Source organism: Papio anubis, chromosome 8 (assembly GCF_008728515.1).
Source record: "Papio anubis isolate 15944 chromosome 8, Panubis1.0, whole genome shotgun sequence".
Taxonomy (NCBI): domain Eukaryota; kingdom Metazoa; phylum Chordata; class Mammalia; order Primates; family Cercopithecidae; genus Papio; species Papio anubis.
In genome coordinates, this window is record NC_044983.1 from 40,055,616 (window position 1) to 40,078,594 (window position 22,979).

The window sequence follows — 22,979 nt, forward strand, 5'->3', positions numbered from 1 at the left end:
ATCTATACAAACACTTGTAAATAAATGTCCATAGCAGCTTTATTTGTAACATACCAAAACTGGAAGCAACCCAAAATGTCCATCAACAGAAGAATGGATAAACAAACTGTGGGATGGCCATAGAATGGAATAGCTATCCAGCATCAAAAAGAAATGAATTATTGATAACACAACAGCAGATGGACTTCGAAATAGTCTATGTGAAAGAAGCCAGGCAAAAAAGGGGGTACACACTATATCATTCAATTTATATAAAATTCAAGGAAATGAAACTAATGTATAGTGACAGAAGGTGGATCAGTGCCTGGGAAATGGGGTCTGGGGAGAGGCAGGAGGGAGGAATTACACAGGAGCTGGAGGAACCTTTTCAGGGCAATGGAGCTTTACTATCTTGATTGTGACAATGGTTTATGGGTGTATTCATATGTCCAAAGTTATCAAATCCACTGCTTTAAATATGTGTGGTTTATTGTATGCCATTTATATCTCGAAAAAGCTGTTTTTAAAACACAATGGGAGAATTTTTCATATTTAAAAGGCAGGATATTTAAACTGTATTAAATATATAAGACATGGTACTGAAAGGTTGTATTAGCAGGAGACAAGGTAAGGTGGGGTTTCTTTGGCTGCCTTGCAAAGAGATGCTGAGTAAAGTAGGGGCCAGTGGGCAAGGAGGGCAGAACTGCCTGTCTGTCCCCTTGGGTCACCTGAGGGGCATGGGTGGCGGCTGGGTGGAAATGGGGGTGAGAGGAAAGCCGCCGTCGAGGGGCGTGGATGGGAGCTGGGTGGAAACGTGGGGTGAGAGGAAAGCCGCCCCCAAAGACGAGTCGGGGCAGGGGCGGGGACGGCTAACGCTGGGGCCCACGCAGGTTCTTCGTCCTCACTTCCTGACCCTTTCTTACGAGTCTAGGGACCAAACGGATCCATCCCCAGAGCCCTTCTACTTCTGAACACGATGAGCAGTTTGTGTTTGAGGGTTTGGGGATGGGGTGTTGTTTTTTCTTTATGTTTTGTTTTTCGTTTTACGTATGAGTTGGGTGGCACAACCCACACGTAAGTTGCGACGTCCAATCAAGAACGAAAATAACCCCTCACAATCGGCGATCGGGAACCAGCTGCCACAAGTGACACAGCCAGGAAACTTCGTCCCTCACACCGCCGCTCGCTCGCGCCGGCCGCAGCCCCACAGTTCGCCCCCCCTCTCTCCTTCCGGAAACAATCTCCGAGGGCGGAAGGCGGGGTCGGCCCTGGCCCCGCCCACAGCGTTTCCCTTCCTCGGCCCAGCCCCGCAGCGCGCAGCCTCGGCAGGGTGACTTTACGGCCGGAGGAGAGGGTGGGTCCCAGACTTGAGGTAGGAGGCCGAGTTGAGGGGCGGGGAAGAGGCTTTTTGCGGCAGGACGTAAGTGACGGCGAAGGCGGCACGACAGCAGCTGGAGGGCAGAGGAGGCGGGTTTGTTTCCCGGGCCGAACCGGGTTGTTGGGGGGCGCGGGGCCTGGGCCAGGCGGCAGCTAAGGCCCGCGGTGACAGCATGGGTGAAGGGGAGCGGGGCAGAGGAGGCCTTGGGCTGTTTTGGGCGGCGAGTGGGGGCGAGGGACTGGCGGGTCGGAGTCCCGGGTCCAGGCCGGGGCTCTGATCCGCGGTTGGTGTTCCCCCGACCCCGCAGCGCGGGGTGTCCAGTCCTCGCCATGAGGCCGCAGCAGGCGCCGGTGTCCGGAAAGGTGTTCATTCAGCGAGACTACAGCAGTGGCACACGCTGCCAGTTCCAGACCAAGTTCCCTGCGGAGCTGGAGAACCGGGTACGCAACCTGGCTCCCCACGCCTGCTCTGGCGAGGGAGGGAGACTCACCGGGGACGGGAGGGGTGTGGGCGACAACCGGGCCGTTGAGGATCCAGCAGTTCTGGGGAGGGCCAGGCACAGAAGGGGCCTTGGCCAAAGGTGTAAGAAGAGAGCCACTAAGCAAGACAGGTGTTTGGAGGAGGAAGAATAATATACGCCGGTCGCCGGGGTTGACGACCTTATGGAACTTTGTTGCCAGGTGCCGGGAATCTGGATCCAGCAGTCTTCCCCTGCTGCACTCCCTCAAATCCCCACCCCGGGTTATTGTCGGCAGCGTTGAGGAGCCGATTCCTGAGGCTCCAGGCCACCTCAGCCACCAGGTTTTAAGCTATATCTTCCTACCTCTCCGCGCAAGATAAATCATCATCATTCTCATAACTGGTGTTTGCTGCCTCTGTGCTGGCCGCACTGTTTGACTGAAAGGGTTTATTAGGTGCATTGCCAGGCGGTGCATTTAGGCTTTCTTGGAACCTTAAAGACGTAGAGCGTTAGATAGGCCTGGACAGGAAAATATCTCAGAACAAGGCCTTAAACTTATCACATTCATTGGGAGCCACTTGTTTTGTCTTGCATATCAAAATGGCCATCAGGATGTAGGTCCTTTGGGTAACATTGCATGCAAAAATGTAAGAATGGAATTTGCTTCTCCTTCAGACTTAGCAAAACGTTTTTTTAAAAAATCATTGTATCTTGTAGAGGTAATGGAGTATGTGCGTGCCTGCCTGTGTTTTTGTGTGCCCACATATGTACACTCAACCAAAGATTCTTTTGGTCTTGACCCATGTCATGTAGATTGTGTTTCCTGTTCAGGGATCAATTTCTGGTTAGCTGGAAGCAGGTTTTGTGGCTCCCTCCTCTGTGACAGGGAGGGCGAGGGCCTGAGAGGTGATTAGGCATTCGTTGGGTGTGGGACTGAGGGATGCTGGTCATGGGATAAGTAGGTGTGGATGAGTCTGTGTAGAGAAATGTGTAGCAGTTATTTACAGACAGTTTACAGTGAGGTGGGTTGCACTGCCTGATTGCCATGGTTGGGAAATCAACAATGATCCATTATAGTTTCCTTCAGTTTGACATAACCATGGGCAGGTTAGTGGCCCAAATATGTTTCTTGAATTGCAAATTGATCAAATATGCCTTTAAAAGATGGTGAGGTGACTTGTTTCTAAAATGCCATTTAAATGCTGCAGTATCTTGTCAACTATGTTATGAGTTAACTCAGCGTGACAGTAGGTGGAACTATCCACAGTGGTTAGAAGAGCTAGAAATTCAGCAAGTGGCCAGTTGGTTAGAGCTACTGAATGTTGTTTTAAAATAATTTAACATCACAGCTGATGTGTTTTACATGTTAAGATTTACATGGAATCAGGCTGGGCGCGGTGGCTCACGCCTGTAATCCCAGCACTCTGGGAGGCCGTGGCGGGTGCATCACTTGAGGTGGGGAATTCAAGACCAGCTTGGCCAACTCTACTAAAAATACAAAAATTAGTCAGGTGTGGTGGCGGGCACCTGTAATCCCAGCTACTCAGGAGGCTGAAGTCGAAGAATTTCTGGAACCTGGGAGGCGGAGGTTGTAGTGAGCCGAGATCATGCCATTGTACTCCAGCCTGGGCGACAGAGCAAGACTCTGTCTCAAAAAATAAATAAAATAAAAAGATTTACATGGAATCAATCAAATGTTTTATTTTTAAGCCTCTCATGGAGATTATGACATGCAATTTTATGTACTTGAAAATCAGAATATAAAGTATTCTTTTTTTACTGCCATTATTTGGACATTAAAGATTCCTTTGCTTTAAGGTTTTAAAGCAACACTTACACCTCATATTTGAGCAAATGTGTGTACGCAGAATCAGACATTAGCCTTCCACTCTGTGTGTGGCAGAGCCTTTATTTTGTAACCTAAGTACAAAAGCACAATGTAGTTACAGTGCTCCACTGATTCTTCTCAGGAAATTGATGTTTCTAAATTCTGGAGTCCTTTTACCTCTTTGACTCTGTGTAGCCCAGAACTGCCTGTGGTACTGAGTACTATATGGAATGTTACATGGCACTATTCAATTGTGCCTGTGAATTTCTTTTTTCTTTTTAAATGTTTGGGTTAAAACACTAGCTTATGCTTTAAACCACCAGAAAAGCTTTGATTGTGTGTGTATGGGGGGGTGTGTGTGTGTGTGTGTGTTGAGATTAAATTTAAATTACAGGTTTAAACTTTCCTTGCTTTGATGAAAAACTGAAAGGTTTCTGTTTCTCTACTACTTACCCTAGAAATTTTACTGATTGCTCTGCCGTTGGAGCTGATTTTCTTTTTGTGAGAACATCACACTTGGCAGCGTAATAGAGAAAGAGACTAATATGCAAGTGTTCTGTGTTATTTTAAAGCATTTTTTTAAAAATACACACACATTTGTGCCCTTTAATTTGGGAGTAGGATAGGTTCTGTCTGTTAACAAGTTCATTTTCTCTGCTGGCTTTTAGAATGTACTACTTTGATGCTTAAGCGATTTGTTGCCAGAACAGTTCCTTAAAGGAAGCTTTATTCTCATTAGCCAAAATACAGATACCTTAGTTACCCTTGGTCTGGGTAGAAGAATGAGTGAACTGTAATTGAGGCATTTGTTCCCTTATTTCCCTTTAAAAATATGTCTCCCCTTCTGGTTAGTAATTACCATTGACCTGCCACCCTTGATACGTGATCACTGCAGGCTTCACCATGCTTTCTACTATGTAGTTCAACACGAACCAAAATTCTGAGAAAATGAGCCTGATTTCTCTTTCCATTCTGACTTTTGATGTTTGTGGGTCCAAATTTTATTTGGCTCTGACTTCTCATATATCTAAATTTTGATAGAGCTCCTATATCAGTGTCCAGGAACCTAAGGGAGAACACTGGCCACTGTTTTTCATAACCTAAAGGTAGTGAGATACAAATGCCAACATTTGTTCTCTTGAGCCCTTTCTTGTGAAGTTTGTTGTTTGCCTTTACTGATGCCTTCTGTGATTTTTACCCTTTATTTCCCTTTTTTAAAATAACCTTTCAAAAATGTGTTGGCATTTACTTTAACCATTTATCCTTTTTTTAAATTTTTTTATTAACCTTTTTTTTTTTTTATTTGTTTAACTGACGTATGATTTACCTCTATCCTATAAGGCATTGTAGTCTCAGAATAACGCATAAGAATTAGTGTTTCTGGCTGGGCATGGTGGTTTGCACCCTAGTAATCCCAGTTGCTCTGAAGGTTGAGGTAGGATCACTTGGGGCCAGGAGTTCAAGACCAGTCTGGGCAACATAGCGATACTCTGTCTCCAAACTTAAAAAATAATAATAATTAGGGTTTCCTGGATAAATAGTAATTCTAATATGAAAGAAATAAGATTTTTCTGGGTTGAATCCCATGGTTTTGAATTGTATTGTAAAGAAACATAAATAATTCAATGACTTATAAGCACATCAAATGTGATTGGAATTATTTAGACTTTTGTGGACTTATCGGTAGACAAACTGAAGGCATAATTAGGTGAACATAACAGCTTACCATTTTTGTTTGCTGAGCTCTTCTCAGTCTGTTTTCGTGAATGAGAACTCTGACAGTTTCCCAGATGACCAGCCTTGACACCACATCTTCAAGGGGTAGCTCAGTGAAGAAACACTGCCCCTGCACTTAAAGGCCGTCTTGACCCACCTAGCCTTTGTCCAAATCTCTAATATTCCTGGAAATTTAACTCCTTTTGAAAAATGGGTCGAGCCAACACCACTTTAAAGGTTACATTAAATTCATGCATGCCACTAGCTCATTGACTCCTCACATTTTCCACACAGTGGACAAAACAATGACAACAACTGCTTCTAACTTAAAGAACTGTCATAGCTTAAGGATGGTCATGAATTTTTTACACTTGAAAGATGATGTTCTTGGGGCCAGGTGCAGGTGGCTCATGCCTGTAATCCCAGCACTTTGGGAGGACAGGGGGGTGGATCACATGAGGCCAGGAGTCTGAGACCAGCCTGGCCAACATGGTGAAACCTCGTCTCTACTAAAAATACAAAAATTAGTAGGGAATGGTGGTGCACGCCTGTAATCCCAGCTACTCTGGAGGCTGAGGCACGAGAATCGCTTGATCCTGGCACCAGAGGTTGCAGTGAGCCAAAATTGTGCCACTGTACTCCAGCCTGGGTGACACAGTGAGACTCTGTCTCAAAAAAAAAAAAAAACAGATTATGTTCTTGGGAATAGTAGGGCTCATACTGTATGTTGAGGATTTTTTTTTTCTCTTTTTGAGTCAGAGTCTCACTCTGTCACCCAGACTGGAGTGCAGTGGTGAGATCTCGGTTCACTGCAACCTCCACTTCCCAGGCTCCAGCAATCCTCCCACCTCAGCCTCCTGAGTAGCTGGGACTATGGGCATGCGCCACCATGCCTGGCTAATTTTTGCATTTTTAGTAGAGACAGAGTTTCACCATGTTGCCCATGCTGGTCTCAAACTCCTGAGCTCAAGTGATCCACCCACCTCAGCCTCCCAAATGCTGGGATTATAGGCATGAGCCATCATGCCACTAGCTCAGTCTAGGGTACTAGACTGTGTACCCTAGCCAATCTTTTTTTTTTTTTTTTTTTTTTGAGACAGTTTCACTCTGTCACACAGGCTGGAGTACAGTGGCGCAGTCTTGGCTTACTGTAACCTCTGGTGCCAGGATCAAGTGATTCTCGTGCCTCAGCCTCCCGAGTAGCTGGGATTACAGGCGTGCACCACCATTCCCTACTAATTTTTGTATTTTTAGTAGAGATGAGGTTTCATCTCTAGCCTAATTTTTTTTTTTCTGAGTCTATTTCTATTATAAAGCAAGACTTAATAGGTTCGCAGAGACCAGGAAAGGGAAAAAAAAAAAGCCAAACAAAAAAAGTCTTTAAATAAAGACTTCATAAAAGAGAGAATTCATATGTAAGTATTTACTAATTTTAGAAATAAGGGAATCCTTATGCGAGAGAAGGCCTAGAGTACGGACAGATAATAGCAGTATTGGATGAATGCTCTCCTAATGGGCCTTGAAAATCCTAGGATGAAGTAGCAAAATTTGAAATCTGTTATACAAAGTACTATTAGAAGACAGTAAAGTAATATTGGGAGAATAAAGTAAAAGCAGATGATGGAGTGAAACGATGGATGACAGTACAGGTTCTTTCTTATGTGAAATATGTAGAACCAGAAGTATTTCAGATTTTGGGGTTTTTTTAGATTTTGAAATATTTGTTTATACTAATGAGATATCTTGGGGTTGGGATCCAAGTGTGAACATGAAACTCATTATGTTTTATATCCACCTTATTATACATATAACCTGAAGGTAATTTTATACAATATTTTAAATGACTTTATGAGACAAAGTGTGTGTACACTGAACCGTCTTACCACCTTTTGTGAGCGTGCTTGCATGGGAGAATCTGACTGTGCATGGAAAAGGTACATGGCAGCTGACGGGGGCTGGAAGGGTCTTTTTCCCTTGGGGACACTGAATAAACTATGTGTTGTGCACCTGCATTTTGACTGTGACCCCTCACATGAGGTCAGGTGTGGAATTTTCCACTTGTGGTGTGATGTCAGTGCTCAAAAGTTTCAGATTTTGGAGACTTTCTGAGTTCAGAATTTAAATCAGCGATGCTCAACCTGTAGTAGTATTAGTGTAAATTTAAGATAATGGTGTCACCAAATAGAGAGAGGTAATAAGAATGAATGACTTGATGTGAAAAATTGTGTATTAGCTTGAGATTTTACCTTAACAAATTTTACCTTATTTAGTAACAAGAGAATTGCTTCAAAAGAGATAGACTGAGTAAACAGAATATAGAACCTACGCCTTTTGATCCTTCTGCTAAAATATCACTTTTTTCTTGCCTAGTAAATTCCAGTGTTTACTTACTCAATTTAAGATTACCTGCCCTTCCCAGATAAAGGGAATATCTCCTTGCTTTTGTGCCCCACTAGACTTTATATTTGCCTATATGATAGTACCCTGTCAGCTTATGCATTTTTTTTTTTTCTCTGAGACGGAGTCCCGCTCTGTCGCCCAGGCTGGAGTGCAGTGGCGCGATCTCAGCTCACTGCAAGCTCCGCCTCCCAGGTTCACGCCATTCTCCTGCCTCAGCCTCCCCAGTAGCTGGGACTACAGGCACCCGCCACCACGGCCGACTAATTTTTTTTGTATTTTTAGTAGAGATGGGGTTTCACCGTGTTAGCCAGGATGGTCTCGATCTCCTGACCTCGTGATCTGCATGCCTCAGCCTCCCAAAGTGCTGGGATTACAGGTGTGAGCCACCGCGCCCGGCCAGCTTTTTGCATTTTTATGTTTACATACCTGCTCTGCTTGCATAGTGAAACTCTTGAGGATTGAGACAGTGCTTTATCTTGAGGTTTTTCATAGTATCTGATAGTAGGTGCTCAGTAAATGTGAATCTAAATGAATGGAAAGAGGAACAAAGTCTAGAGTTACTTGAAATTTAGTAGAAAGAATAAAGAAGTACCTTATTGAGCCTTGAAGCTATCCAGTATTTATAGAGGGATAAAATTAGACAAACTAAGCAGTTTTGGTAACTTAGGCCCAGATTTAATCACCAAAAAAATTGTCAACTGGTGGCTAAGAATGGTGACAAAACAAGATACATTATTGATAGCATGCATTAGTAAGTTGATTTTTTTTTTCCAAAACTTATTTTTAAATTCTTTTCTTCTCTACAGATTGATAGGCAGCAGTTTGAAGAAACAGTTCGAACTCTAAATAACCTTTATGCAGAAGCAGAGAAGCTTGGCGGCCAATCATATCTCGAAGGTTGTTTGGCTTGTTTAACAGCATATACCATCTTCCTATGCATGGAAACTCATTATGAGAAGGTAACGCTACTTTTGTTTTCACAAAAATCTCTTAAAATCATGAAGAAGGCAAGCTTATTACACATTGATGCTTACACGGTGATAGTTGCCGTAAAATATTTAGGGGCATTTATCATTCAAATTGTGTTCCGATGTACAGAGGCGCATAGTCCTGAGTCTTTCAAAACAGGTTACAGTTGGTATGTTCACTTGCAGTTGACGTGTCAATGTTCAGACTGGCCTACACTTAAGAAGAATGTAGAAAATCTTTATGTTCTCTTCCTACTCAGCTTTCTGGGAATGTTTTTACTTTATTTCCCTAAATGTCACTCTCTTCTCCCACCTGAGTTCTTACCTTCTCTTTCCAGTTGGCTGCTAGCTCCTGAATTGCTTATTTCCCAACTTAAGATGACCAGAAGTCAAACCTCCCACCTCCCCATTTTGTCAGTAGCACCCCTGTCTTTTCAATACCATCTTTGGGCATGAGGGATGAAGAAGAGGGAAAAATTAATCTGTTTTCAAAGACAAATATCTTTCATTTTCACAGTCATTCACTTTGTGTGATTTCCTCTGCCACTATCCTAGGTTATGCCCTTATTCTGTCTCTCCTAGACTATTGAAATAGTGTGACTTGTCTCATTTCTTCCCTCCTTTTGCCTTTCTAAATTATCTGCTGCTGTTTTTATAAAACACAGATTTACTTCCCTTACTACTTCTGCCAAGTCAGAGACCTTCCCTGGCTTCCCATGTTTTACCACTGAATAAAGTTCAAGGCCCTGCTCAAGCTGACCACAGCTTACCTTTCCAGCGCTGCCTCCCATTCCTTCCTTCACTTTCTCCCTCAGCCAAACTCCATCCCTCACTGGTCAGCAAACATACCCACTGTGGTTCTCCTCCACCTGGGATGCTATCTTCCCAGGTTCAAATCCCACCAGTCCCTTGGGTGTCACTTTCATCTAACTTTTTCTCTATTTTAGTCAGAATTCTTTCTCTTCTCTTGTGTCCCTACATTTTATTTGTATCTGTTTTATGGCACTTGCCTCACTCTTCTTTGGAATGTAGCAGTTTATGTTCTTGTCTTATTTGCCTTTCAAGTATGTATTTTTCTTGAGGACAATGCCTTAACCATTTTGTATCCCTCTTTATGCCTGACACCATGCCTTGGGTATATCAGGCACTCATTGAATATATGTTAAATAAATGACTGTAAATTAATCACAGTAAGCCCTGGTATATCACTAAATTCTGACAGTGCTCAGAAAACGAAATGCTATAAGAATATATCATACCCCATCTGATAGAAATGTCTTACACTCCATGTAGTGGAGAGTGCATATAGTTGCAGCTAAAGTTTTTGGAGCTGTTGGCTGAAAATGCTGTTGTATTCTTCATTACCATCCTGTTACTATAATTCCATCTCATATAAACAGGTCTATTTAAGTATAGTTATTTATATCCTTCCCCATGTTGAAACAGGAAAAGTTCTCTTGTCCCCCTCGCAGGGTGTGCGATGGGGTGTGACTTGCTTCTTCAGTACCCTGCTGCTCAAACCTCTAGGGGTGCATACAGATGGGCAGGCTGTGGGACTCCAACCCCATGGCAGTGTCTAGGGGTGAATGTTTTACAGCTCCTGAAGCCCCAGTGAGCATATGTTACAGGGTGCTCTTTTAGTTTAGCTGTCCATAGGCGGCTTGTGTTAACTCAGTTAGACCCCTGCCTTATTGCAAGGGCAGAGGGCTTTCTGTATCCCAGAGTTCTTGCCTTGGTGTACCAGAAGAGTCAGATCACATGTGGGCTTGGAGAATGAGTGCAAGGTTTTGTTGAGTGGAAGTAGCTCTCAGCAAATGGGGGAGCCAGAAGGGAGATGGTTTTCCCCTGGAGTCAGGCTGCTCAACGACCGAACTCTTCTCCAACCATCCTGGCCAAACTCTACGTGATTCTGCCAATTGATGGCCTACCGGTGTGCCAGTGTGCTCCTACGCCAGTGTGTTCCTCTCGACATCCAGCCACCTGTGTGTTCCTCCACTAATGTTCACCTCTCGACATCCAGCCGCCTGTTTGCCTGCCTACTAGGGTCTCAGGGCTTTTATAGGCACAGGATGGGGGCGTTGCAGGCCAGGGTGGACTTGCAGCTTTTGGGCAGGAAAACAAAAATGCCTGTCTTCACCTACTGGGCACAGGCCTGGAGGTGGAGTGCTAGCCAGGGACCATGCCCTTCTCCACCCAGCACTTCCCTACCTGCCTGCTTCTGTGTCCTTTAAAGGGACCATGCTCTTTCCTTCCATATCAATACCACAGAGAGAAGCTTTCATTCCTGTTTAACTTTCAAAATCAGAAATTATCAAGGCTTAGTGTCAGCTTTCAGTCTGTTTCAGTGTATCTCCTCTCTAATACTTTCAGTGAGTGAAGGCTCAGGGGATTTGTTTGCTCAGTAACTATTGGAAAGCCTACTATGTGCTAAGCAAAGTGCTGGCACATAACCGAACAGGACAAACATGGTTGCTGACCTTGTGGAGTTCATAATTAAGTGGTGACAGCTGATAATAACAAGGAAACAAAGACAACAAAATTACACATTATGATAAGTGCCTTAAAGGAAACAAACTGGCCTGTGGTAGAAAATAATAGGCAGGACCTAATCCAGGGTGTATGGTCAAAAGAGGCCTCTGAGGTGGTGACATTTAAGCTGTTGCATGAAGGATGAAAAGCCTTGGGCATTAAGGCAGAAAGATGAACATACACAAAGGCCCAGAGAGCTTGATGGACCCTGAGAACTGAGAGAAGGTGATGCACAGGAGAGGGGGGGCAGAGAATGATGGGAGGTGGATTTGGAGAGGTAAGCAGGAGCTGTAGCTTGGAGTGCCTCGTCCATGGAACGAAGTATAGATTTTATTTTTAGTGCAAGTAGGAAGCTACTCAAAGTATTAAGAGAGTGATGTGATCAGATTTTCATTTTATTTATTTTTGTAATAGAAACAGGGTCTCACTGTGTTGTCCACACTGGTCTCGAACTCCTGGGCTCAAGCGATCCTCCCACCTCAGCCTCTCAGAGTATTGGGATTAAAGGGATGAGCTGCTGTGCCCAGCAAGATTTTCATTTTAAAGAGATCTCTTTGCTTTGTGGAAAAAAGGCATAAGAATAGAAGTAGGGAAACAAGTGAGGAAGCTCCACAGAAGTCCAGGCAAGAGTGAGATAGCCTGAACTAGGAAGGGAACAGGGGAGGTGCAAAGAGGTGACCAGCTCCAAGAGATATGTTGATAGTCGGCATGAATGTAGGAGGGTTGGGTAAAGCTGAATTCATATGGGTAGAAACTTTATCATCCGGAATGGCTATTTACAGAAGTCCATGATATTGCTAATTTGAGGTAGAAGCACATCTCTTGAGTATTTTATTCATGCTTAGTGAAATATTAAAAGGCTTGAGTTGTCATTACATTTGTTGATAAAATTTTAATTGTATTTGTCAAAGTATATTTGCTGAAATAGAAGTACTGATGTCATTTGTAAAAAGAAATTGGTAATTGGGTGCTAGTCAGTTTATACGAATTATGAGATCTTGGACAAATTAATCTCTCTGAATTCTCTCAACTGTAAAATGGATATTAGAATTCATAATTTTCTTCACATGTGGTTAGTGCTTAATAAACAGTGTTTTCTTGAGGTCAATTTTTTTTCTTTTTTCTTTTTTTTTTATTATTGAGACAGAGTCTCGCTCTGTCGCCCGGGCTGGAATGCAGTGGTGCGATCCCACTCCTCCACCTCCTGGGTTCAAGTGATTCTTGTGCCAGTAGAGATGAAGTTTCACCACGTTGACTAGGCTGGTCTCGAACTCCTGGCCTCAAGTAATCCACCTGCGTTGGCCCCCCAAAGTTCTCAGATTGCAGGCGTGAGCCACTGCACCCAGCACCCAGCCTTTATTACTTTAAAAAAAAAAAAAAAACCAGAGATGGGGTCTCACTATGTTGGCTAGGCTGGTTTTGCACTCCTGGCCTCAAGTGATCCTCCCATCTCGGCCTCCCAAAGTGCTAGGGCTACAGGCATGAGCCACTGTGCCCAGCCAAGATAGATTTTAATGAAGTTACCTATGTAAGTTTTAATCAGATATTTGTGAACTCACATATGATTTTTTTCAAGTATAAGTGATCTTTTAGTCAGCTGCTAGTTTATTTGGGTGCTGAAAATACTTAGCTCTCAATTAAAATCCTTCCAATTATGAAATCTTGGAAGATGGTCCTTGATACCAGAAATTCAATGGAAATTGGTTGATCCCAATATGTGTTTTAGCTTGGATTTGTAGACATTGTGTAAGGTCCTATTTTGTAGGTCTAAGCAAGGCCCTTTTCTTTTTATAAAGCAAATATTATAAAGCAAGTAAAGACCAAGTAAAATTCAGAAACCAAATTTAAGGCATGGCCACATTTTAAAAATAGGTGATATTTTGTAGAAAGTGAACACGGATAACTAGATTGTGCAAAATTAATAACTGGAATGATCATAGTTAAGATATGATATACCTATACTTTTAATAGAAGTGTGTATTTGTGTTTCGATAAAATGATTAAAATGTAAGCACAGTTGCCCTCTCCCTTTCCCAGTTTGTCTCTCAGGAATTTTTGTGCTATTATTTTCTACTTACGAAAGGACGGGGTTGAGTCATTTAGTCTCTATTGTTTTAAACACCGAAATTCCTAGTCTACAAACAGTAAGCCAAATATAACAGTGCTTATACTTTGTCATGTGTGTTAAATGTTTTGAAATTGTAAATAGGCCTTTTAAAACTCACTAGAACAATGATGCATTTTTCCCTATAATGTGCTATTTATTGATTTAAAATGAAGATAAAGACTTCAGTGTTATTTCTCTATTGTTGCTACCCATGATAATTAGGGAACAAATGGGCTCGTGGAACGTTCTCCTCTCAGTATCTCTCTGCCTTGTTCATGAACTAGAAAACATCCCTTCTGCCCATGTGCAGAATGTCTAGAAAAACACAGGAGAGAACTTGGATATGTTCTGAAAACAGTAAGATGTGGTGTTACTTAGCCTCAATCAGGCTATTTTTCTTGAAGGGCTGGAAGGCTTTCTCCAGTTGAATATCCTCAGGGAAGACAGTAGTTTTTTCCAAGATTTGATTGTGTTTCACTTTGTAAATATTATACAAATTGAAGTTTTGTTGAGGATTTGAGAGTGACAGATAACTTTGTTAAATATTATGGTTTACTTTGACATTGATTTACCAAAAATAATAAAGTGTGAATAAAATGTCAACATATGATTTCTTGGGGGTGAGAATGGCGCTTTGTCCTTTCTGAGACTGTGGTATGAGTTTACACATATTAATGCTTTCCCGCTATTAAAGAGACTAAGACTTTTATCGTTTGTTTGTTTTAATTTTTATTTTATTTTTATTTTGAGACTAAGAGTTTTAAAGCATCTTGTTTAGGAGAGTGTTGCCTTCGCCACAATAGTATAAGAAGATTTAGAGCTTATACAAAAAGGAAAACTGATTGTTTTCTTTCTGAACTGATACCCAAGTGCATATCAATGTTACTAAAGTTTATAAAAAAAAAAAAAAAACAACAGAAAACTTGCCCAACAAAGTGATACTTGAACCAAATAAAAGAATGCTGTTGCTGTTTCTTTGCTCGTAACCTGTACTCAGAGAAAGGAGACGGAAAGCTGTTCTGAAGGAATCCTTTCTTTGAAACCAGCCATGCAGGCATTTTCTGAGTGTCTTCCTTAGTACTAATGGACTGGCGTGAAGGGAGACTGAGTCTCCAGTTTCCAATTCTGGCAGGTGAGCTGAGAAGGAAATTGGAGAGAAGATTGAGAGGCCTTAGTTGGGCACCTTTATGGGCTACTTCCTTCTATTCATTATTTTAGGATGATTGACAAACTCTGATGTGAAGATAGTGCCTAAGGGATTTTTTTGCTCATAAAGACCAAGCACAGCTCAAATTCTTTGAGTGCTGAAAATAGGAGAATGATACATGCATTGCTTCAGGTAATTAGATGAAAAAAACAAATCTTTTCTTTAGAAATAGTACTCCTAATTTATTACATAAGAACCATGCAGATTGCTCTTTTAATAATCTTACGCTCTTTTACAGAAGCATAAAACATGAGATTTTTTTATCCCCCAAAAAAACTTGAATAAACTGTTTAGTTTTCTTCAATTAGAAAATTCTTTATATTAAACAAGTAGAGTTTTAAATTCTAAATCAGTGTATACCAAAGCATCTAAATTGTGACATCCTAATTTGTTAGTTTGGTCTGTACGTTATATAAGGCACACTTAAATCATTGCTTAATTTCCAACTTTATTTTCATACAGTTCTTTTTTCCCTTTAAGTTGTGATCACATTTGTGACTTTATCATTTGCTAATAGTGTGAATTTAAGGAAATACATAGTAATTTGAAGAACTGGATCAAAGCCTCTTTGAACATTAGAGCCAGAAAAAAGTTATGATGACTTCGAGCCTGAAATAAAACATGTAACTCTTTGATTTTGGATGTAGCTATTAAGATTTATTTTCTTCTAGCTTATCTGTCTCAGAATTGCCCTTATTAAAGCTGGAGATTTGGCAATTTCCAGAAGTTCCTTTGTATCCTATCTGGTTTTTGTCTACATTTGCTTTGACTTTTACAAGCTTAATACTAAACTTACAAATTGAGGTTCCTGTCTAGGAAATGAGCAAACTGCAGAAGAGCACTACATGCAGTCATGGAAATGACATAAGACACTTGTATTTATCAGAAACTCCCTGGCAGCTAATGCCCACATGCTCTACAAAGGAAATAAACTTTCTAGTTTTGAAATAATGGGTCTTCCTTTTGTTATAAGCCAGCCTTTTATCATTACTTTAAATTGATGAACATGTACAAAGGAGAGAAGCAGTCCTTTAAGTTTTGTAAAAGTCAAGGCCAAGAACTGTCCTTGATTTTAGAAGATGTCACATTAACAGCATTTTATGAATAGGAAAAGAGAAGCATGAGCAGCCATTGTGTATATAGCCATCTGTGTGTTTCTCCACATGCAGGATTGAGGTGACTGGGAAGTAGGAAGGAGGGGGTTGGTTCTCACCGTGCCATTGTATGCTTTTGCATTTATTTGCATTGCGTTGAAGATATTTTTGACTGGAAGAGTCCCTCACACTTTGCTATATGTCATATACAACTCCTGTGAGCCAAGTAATCACAGCTGTATTCCACCATGTGAATATCTGTGTGACTTGCCTTGAAAACGAATTCCCACTGCCTGAATATTTTGAGATCTCACTAACACTTAAAGGGAAATCTGACAAAGTTTGTAAAAAGCTGTGGTGTTTCTTTTTATCAGGTTTTGAAGAAAGTCTCCAAATACATTCAAGAGCAGAATGAGAAGATCTATGCTCCACAAGGCCTCCTCCTGACAGACCCCATTGAGCGAGGACTGCGAGTTGTATCTTTTTGGTTCGGATCAGAAAGTCTAAATATTTATAACAAGAAAATGTTGATATTGTTTGGCATCGGCTAGAGAGAATTTAACTCCCATCCTGTATTTGCCCTGGGTAGTTTCTGTGTGAATTGCATACCTACTGTAAATCCCCTGTCTCCAACATTTTTTATTTTAAAGTATGTCCCTCCTTCCATTGCATGGTGCAGGTCTCTGTGGTTTGTTTACTATTCTGGTCACCATCTTTCCTGGTGGTTCTGAGGGCATCTTGTAGTAATAACGGGGGTGGTTTGAGTAATGCATTTCAGCTGCAGAAACCCTGAACCTGAAGCCCCTTTGAAATGGATAAACTCATAATGTGTGGTGAGACTTGTCATCCAAATGAATTGCAGTTTCATGGGTTCATCTGACTAGTTGAAATCAGTTACAGCTGCCAGATGTATAATTTCATTACCTTTGACATACTGTGCATATTTTTAGAGGCAATAAGCTTTGAAAATCACTAAGTGAATTTGGTAAATACAATTGCAAAAAACTAATTTAGCTTGATAACTGGAGTAATGGGTAAATAAATTTTTTTAAAAACCTAGGTCACATAAGCCCAGGCCTTCCAGCTGATAATAATTTCAGCAGTTTTATTATACTCTGCAACAATAGTTCTTAAACTTTCAGGGGTCATGAACCCTTTCCCAAAAAAAAAGTTTTCATATAATTTCAGGGTATTTTTAAATCCCTGAATTCATTACCTCCATGGATTCTCAGTTAAGAACTCCCTAGTTCTACAAATAAAGCATCCTTTTCAGAATTTATTTGTTTTGTTTTCAAAACATAAATCATCAGTGTTTGGGAAGGAACTATAGGTGGACTATAAGTAATTACATTTCTTAAAATATTCAGCAAATTGGAGAAAGCACACTTAAGTAGGAAAAAAGTTTAATAATTGAAAAATAAGCAAAGCAAACTGAAAGCAAAGTCTGCGGATCACACCCTTCACCTTGCCAAGTCCCCTTTTTGTGTTGTGTCCTGTAGTGTGTTTTCTTAACAGCCATGCTGTTTAGATTGAAATTACCATTTATGAAGACAGAGGCATGAGCAGTGGAAGATAAACTGTAGAATTAAAGGTAAATATGAAATGATATGGCTTGTATGCAATTTTTGCAAGTTTAGAAGATGCATAAATATTCTTCCCCGCATGGTAAATAAATCATTAAATCACACAGTTAAATAGCGGTATATTTGCTGTGTTAGCTTAAGCTAGTCACTGTATTAGCTTGATACTTAAAATGTATATTCAGCCCAAGTTCTGTTTGGTGATAGAGAATTTAATTCTGATTTTTTTCCTGCTGTATTGTGTTCAGACTGGTTTTGTTGTTACTTTGGTGGGGGAATGGGGGATGGCAGTTACTTGGCTTGTTTTAATATTTCAGAACTATCATAGGCATATAAATACGTGGGTTTTGCATATAAGAATGAGCTCAGAGATGTCTACCTGTATGACAAATGGCTTTAATAAGCAAAGGGAACATTTCAGAGGGGAGTAGGGAGATTCTGAATATTTCATTTATTATATTTAAGTGGCTTCAGACCCCTGTGGAAGAAACCTTACCTACTGAGTAGAAACATAAATTCCATTCCTTTGTTTAAAGTGTTAATGTCCTTAAATATCCAGATACTGCCCTTTAATGAGTAAGAAACAAATTAATACGAATAAGAATCTGTAGGCAGAGTCACGCTGAATCCATAAGTACTTTAGCATAGCCTTCTAAGTGACAGGAAGTAGCACTTCACTATTTCTGCCAATTTCAGTTACGTGGTCTTCCTACAGAAAGTGTTCTGCTGCTGCATTTTTCTAGTTGACTGTGCTTACGGGTATCTGTCACTAGGTAATAGACAGCACAGATACAGAATGTACCAAAGCCAACATACGTCTTCCTAGGGCAACATTAATAACAGCTACCATTTTGAGGGCACCTACTGTGTGCCTGGTATTGTATAAATGGTACTTCTGAACCTCATAAGAACCCTACAAAGTATTTCCCCATTTTACAGATGAGCAAACTCGGATACAAATAAATTAAATGATGTTCTCACAATCACACGGTTAACGAGTGTTGGGATATGAACCCAAGTCTGATTGACCATAAAACCCCTGTCTTTTATACCATACTTCCTCTCAGTACTTGCAGCAGCAGGAACATGGAGAAAGGGAAGAGTTCATCAGATAATTCTAGAGGTTTATCCCCTTCTCTTCTTTTTCAATGCTTAAAAAAAGAAAAAAAATACATTTTGTCTGCTCCTGTATGATTTATTGAATCCTGCAAGCCGTGCAACATTCCAGAGCTGCCTTCTTTAGCACTAGTGAATGTGTCACCTGAATTCCTGAAAGCCAGAGATCTAAATCATGACATCCTCTGCTGTATGCTGTGTTTCCTTAAAAAGGCTGTTTTGGAACACTTAGTGTTACTTGTCCATACACTTTCTCATGAACAATTTTCAAACTGATACTTCTCAAACAACCAGTGACCTTCTGTGTGGCTTTTGTTCCATGCCATGGTTTGTATATCAGTTGCAGCTGCGATAACTTGGCACAGCCCATTTGTCATGACTCATTTTGCAGCTATTGTGTAATCATGTGTTTTTCTGATGTATGGGGTTTGAGCAATTACACACCAGAGGCTAATCTGTCAATATTCAAATAACTAGAATTTTGAAATGGGAAAGATTTACATTAATAACTTCTGGATACCATTTTTCATGAATGCAGATATTTTTGTTCAACACAATTTCATTTTTGGAGTTAGGTGTTCCCAAGGTCCAGGATGCAATGTGGGCTGAGATCTTGGGGAAGGGGAGGAAACTCTAAGCATAATTTATTCAATTCTTCCATTTCTCTTCAGTCTGCAAGGTGTCTGCAATTTGAAGTAATATGTGGGAATTAGTGACTTAACAAAAGACTACACAAACATGAGGATGGCCTTTATTTTTATAAGGAGCTTTAAACAAAAATACTTTTCTTTAAGCTTAATTTTTATAATATCTTGCATGTATCTTTATTATCACATTCTCATTGTTACATACACTGGCGTTTTCTCTCTGGATTAAAATTGCCATCTTTATATAAAATGGAATACATGATTATTCCATCACAACTAGTGATAATAAAAACAGCTAATGTTTGTTGGCACATCTGTGCCAGCACTATTCTGAATGCTTAATTTGAATCATCACAACGACCCTGTGAGGTAGATATTGTTATCCCTGTTTTTCAGATGAGGAAGCCGAGGCAGAGAGAACTTTAAGTTGCTGGCCCAAGGACGAACAGCTAGTAGACAGCAGTCAAGGCAGCCTGGCTTCGTGGTGATGTGCTTGGTCAGAGATCTGAATATCTAGGACTTAGATTTGTAGACTATTGAGTTGTAGACTCATTTAGACAAATGGTACCAAGATATTTTAGTAGATAAAATCGTGGGTTAGTAGAACATAGACCACATGTTATATGCTCATATCAGTTGATGGAAGAAAAATGATTTTACAAGTTATTTTCAGCATCTCTCTCAAACCTTTACTTCTCCCTCTAATTACAGATCCCACTTCCAGCCGGGCCCCTCATGTATCCACTGGCCGACCGCAGAGTGTCCCTACCTCCTCTCCAGAGCATCATTCCTTTCTATCTGCTGCCAGAGCCACGGTGCCATTTACTCCAAGGACTCAACTTTCTAAAATTCCACACCTGAGGTGACCTCTAGTCGCTCAGCATCCACTTTGTGTCTCCAAATTGTGTAGGACTCTGTAATCTTTTGATTAGTTTCTGAGAAAACACAATGAAGCATTTCACTTTTTTTTATTCAAAGCCATTTAATAAAACACAGTTGGTTAGCCCAGTGCAAAGCTTATTATCTGCCACCAGTACGTACCATTAGTTCTCTTCATTCCTTGGGCCAGCTTCTCAGGTGGCTTTAGACCTCAACAAGCCGTATCTTCGCCAGTGTTCTATCTTGTTGCCCTAAATTAATAAAATGCTTTTCTCCAGGATTTTGGTGAGGGTTGGCTGTGGCTGTCGTTTTGCTAATGCATCTCCCAGATTTCAAAGAATTACCGGTTTTACCATGACTCAAATCTTAAGATCTGTTTCTACTATTCAATTCCTCAAACCGAAGCTCCTTGAAAAAAATTATGTATAATGTTATTTGTTTTATTATAGCAATTATTCCTAATTAAAGCAGTATTTAATGCAATTTCCAGTTATTTCTTTGGAGAATTTGATGTCATTGTTGCATTACCTTGAATGTTGGAAAGATGTGGTGCGTGTTGCTTGTTCATCACAAAAATCAGTAAGCACAATAAAGTGGATGCCAAACCATCAAACACATAGGTGTTCCCGCTGTGTCCCTGGATATGGAATAAGCAGGTATAAAAAATATTTTAATTATAGTTTTGTTATAAATATAACTTATGGGAAAAAAATTTGATAGGAATAATACTGTATATTACTAATTTTTAACTATCCCTACGGCAAACCTTATGACTCACAGAATTTTCTCATATACAGTATTCAGTGCACAGAAATCTTATGATTGGCTCAAGTACAGTAAGTTACTTCTCAGTAGAACTCTCAAGTCTGAGTCCTATCTGTAGCTCTGCTTTTGGCTGTACATTCCTAGGATCGGGGCTGCTTATGCCTTTCGTTTATCCTTGGGGTTTGAGAGCGCTGTATTTGGGAGAGAGTTTAAAAATACATTAGAAGAGGGAAACCATTAAAAGTTTCACTGTCAGAGATTATTGTAGGTGCTAATACTGGATTTCGTCTTTCAGATTTAATTTCTTTTATGGGTCTGTTAGTCATTCAGCAAATCCCGTAAGTATGTTTAATATTTTAATTGTGTAAAACTCATTTGTTACTTTACAGCCTGTAATAGTGTGTCTGCCTTTTCAACCCGTTGCAATAACTTTGCTGAAATATTAACACATTAATAAAACTTTTCTTAAACAAATTGTCTCTGTGTCATATTTGGTGGGATTTGGTGGTAAATGATGGTAAAGTGGTAAGTGATAGGACACTAAATTTGGCAGATAATACTAGAATTGTAGTGTACCATACAATGTAGCTTAGCGTTTTAAAATAAACATCTTAACATTTCTATGTCACACCTCTCAATTTCTTACCTGCTTTATCTTACAAGAGCAGGTATATTACAAGTAAAAATTAAGGAGTAGTCGTTGACAAAGCCTGAGGCCTGACCTCCTGCTCTCTTCCCTGGACAGCATGAGCTTCACCACTCGCTCCACCTTCTCCACCAACTACCAGTCCCTGGGCTCTGTCCAGCCACCCAGCTGTGGCACCCGGCCGGTCAGCAGCACAGCCAGCATCTATGCAGGCACTAGGGGCTTAGGCTCCCGGATCTCCATGTCCTGTTCCACCAGTTTCTGGTGCAGCTCGGGGTCTCGGGGCCTGGCCACAGGGATGGCTGGGGGTTTGGCAGGAATGGGGGGCATCCAGAACAAAAAGGAGACCATGCAAAGCCTGAACGACCACCTGGCCTACCTGGACAGAGTGAGGAGCCTGGAGACTGAGAACTGGAGGCTGGAGAGCAAAATCCAGGGGTATCTGGAGAAGGGACCCCATGTCAGAGACTGGGGCCATTACTTCAAGACCATCAAGGACCTGAGGGCTCAGATCTTTGCAAATACTGTGGACAATGTCCACATCATTCTGCAGATCGACAATGCCCGTCTTGCTGCTGATGACATTAGAGTCAAGTATGAGACAGAGCTGTCCATGCACCAGTCTGTGGAGAGCAACGTCCATGGGCTCCGCAAGGTCACTGATGACACCAATGTCACTCCGCTGCAGCTGGAGACAGAGATGGGGGCTCTTGAGGAACTGCTTCTCATGAAGAACCACGAAGAGGAAGTAAAAGACCTGCAAGTCCAGATTGCCAACTCTGGGTTGGCCGTGGAGGTAGATGCCCCCATATCTCAAGTCCTCCCCAAGATCATGGCAGACATCAGGGCCCAATAGGACGAGCTGTCTCGGAGGAATCCAGACAAGCTAGACAAGTACTGGTCTCAGCAGATTGAGGAGAGGACCACAGTGGTCACCACTCAGTCTGCTAAGGTCGCAGGTGACACTCATGGACCTGAGACATACAGTCCAGTGCTTGGAGATCAACCTGGACTCAATGAGAGATCTGAAGACCAGCTTGGAGAACAGCCTGAGGGAGGTGGAGGCCCACTATACCCTGCAGATGGAGCAGCTCAATGGAATCCTGCTGCACCTGGAGTTGAAGCTGGCACAGACCTGGGCAGAGGGCCAGCGCAAGGTCCAGGAGTACGAGAACCTGCTGAACATCAAAGTCAAGCTGGAGGCTGAGATCGCCACCTATCGCCGCCTGCTGGAAGACAGCGAGGGCCTCAATCTTGGTGATGCCCTGGATGGCAGCCACTCCATGCAAACCATCCAAAAGACCAACCCACCGGATAGTGGATAGCAAAGTGGTGTCTGAGACCAGCGACACCAAAGTTCTGAGACATTAAGCCAGCAGAAGCAGGGTACCCTTTGGGGAGCAAGAGGCCAATAAAAAGTTCAGAGGTCAAAAAAAAAAAAAAAGGAATAGTCCATGATAATTGACAAATGTACTTACTTTTTTAAGATGGACTTTTGCTTTTTGCCCAGGCTGGAGTACAATGGCACCATCTCGGCTCATTGCAAACTCCACCTTCCGGATTCAAGTGATTCTCCTGCCTCAGCCTCCCAAGTAGCTGGATTACAGGCGCCCACCACCATGCCCAGCTAATTTATTTTTAGTAGAGATGGGGTTTCACCATGTTGGCCAGGCTGGTCTC

The 22,979-nt window shown here is 41.5% G+C and overlaps 1 protein-coding gene and 1 pseudogene across 5 annotated transcripts; both read left to right on the forward strand.

Moving 5' to 3' along the window:
- The first annotated feature begins 1,233 nt into the window (after positions 1–1,233).
- Positions 1,234–21,127, forward strand: GOLGA7 (golgin A7). 5 transcript variants are annotated; one of them, XM_009212952.1, is made up of 6 exons: positions 1,234–1,399; positions 1,665–1,797; positions 8,568–8,720; positions 16,041–16,142; positions 17,195–17,257; positions 19,721–21,127. In XM_009212952.1, exons 2-5 carry the CDS (start codon positions 1,687–1,689, stop codon positions 17,240–17,242), a joined length of 414 nt encoding a protein of 137 aa, XP_009211216.1. In that variant the 5' UTR covers positions 1,234–1,399; positions 1,665–1,686; the 3' UTR covers positions 17,243–17,257; positions 19,721–21,127. The 5 variants fall into 5 exon arrangements, with proteins under 5 accessions (XP_009211216.1, XP_009211217.1, XP_003902732.1 ...); XM_009212953.1 differs by having other exon boundaries at positions 1,303–1,450; positions 17,190–17,257; XM_003902683.2 differs by having other exon boundaries at positions 1,303–1,450.
- Positions 21,128–21,237: 110 nt separating this feature from the next.
- LOC101013104 lies at positions 21,238–22,743 on the forward strand (annotated as a pseudogene).
- Positions 22,744–22,979: the final 236 nt, after the last annotated feature.

What these genes read in the sequence shown, in the direction of transcription:
- GOLGA7 (XM_009212952.1), top strand. Translation starts at nt 1,687, where the DNA reads ATGAGGCCGCAGCAGGCGCCGGTGTCCGGAAAGGTGTTCATTCAGCGA. An exon ending in CTGCGGAGCTGGAGAACCGG is followed by an intron (nt 1,798 to 8,567) that starts GTACGCAACCTG and finishes TCTTCTCTACAG; the next exon opens with ATTGATAGGCAGCAGTTTGA. An exon ending in TGGAAACTCATTATGAGAAG is followed by an intron (nt 8,721 to 16,040) that starts GTAACGCTACTT and finishes TCTTTTTATCAG; the next exon opens with GTTTTGAAGAAAGTCTCCAA.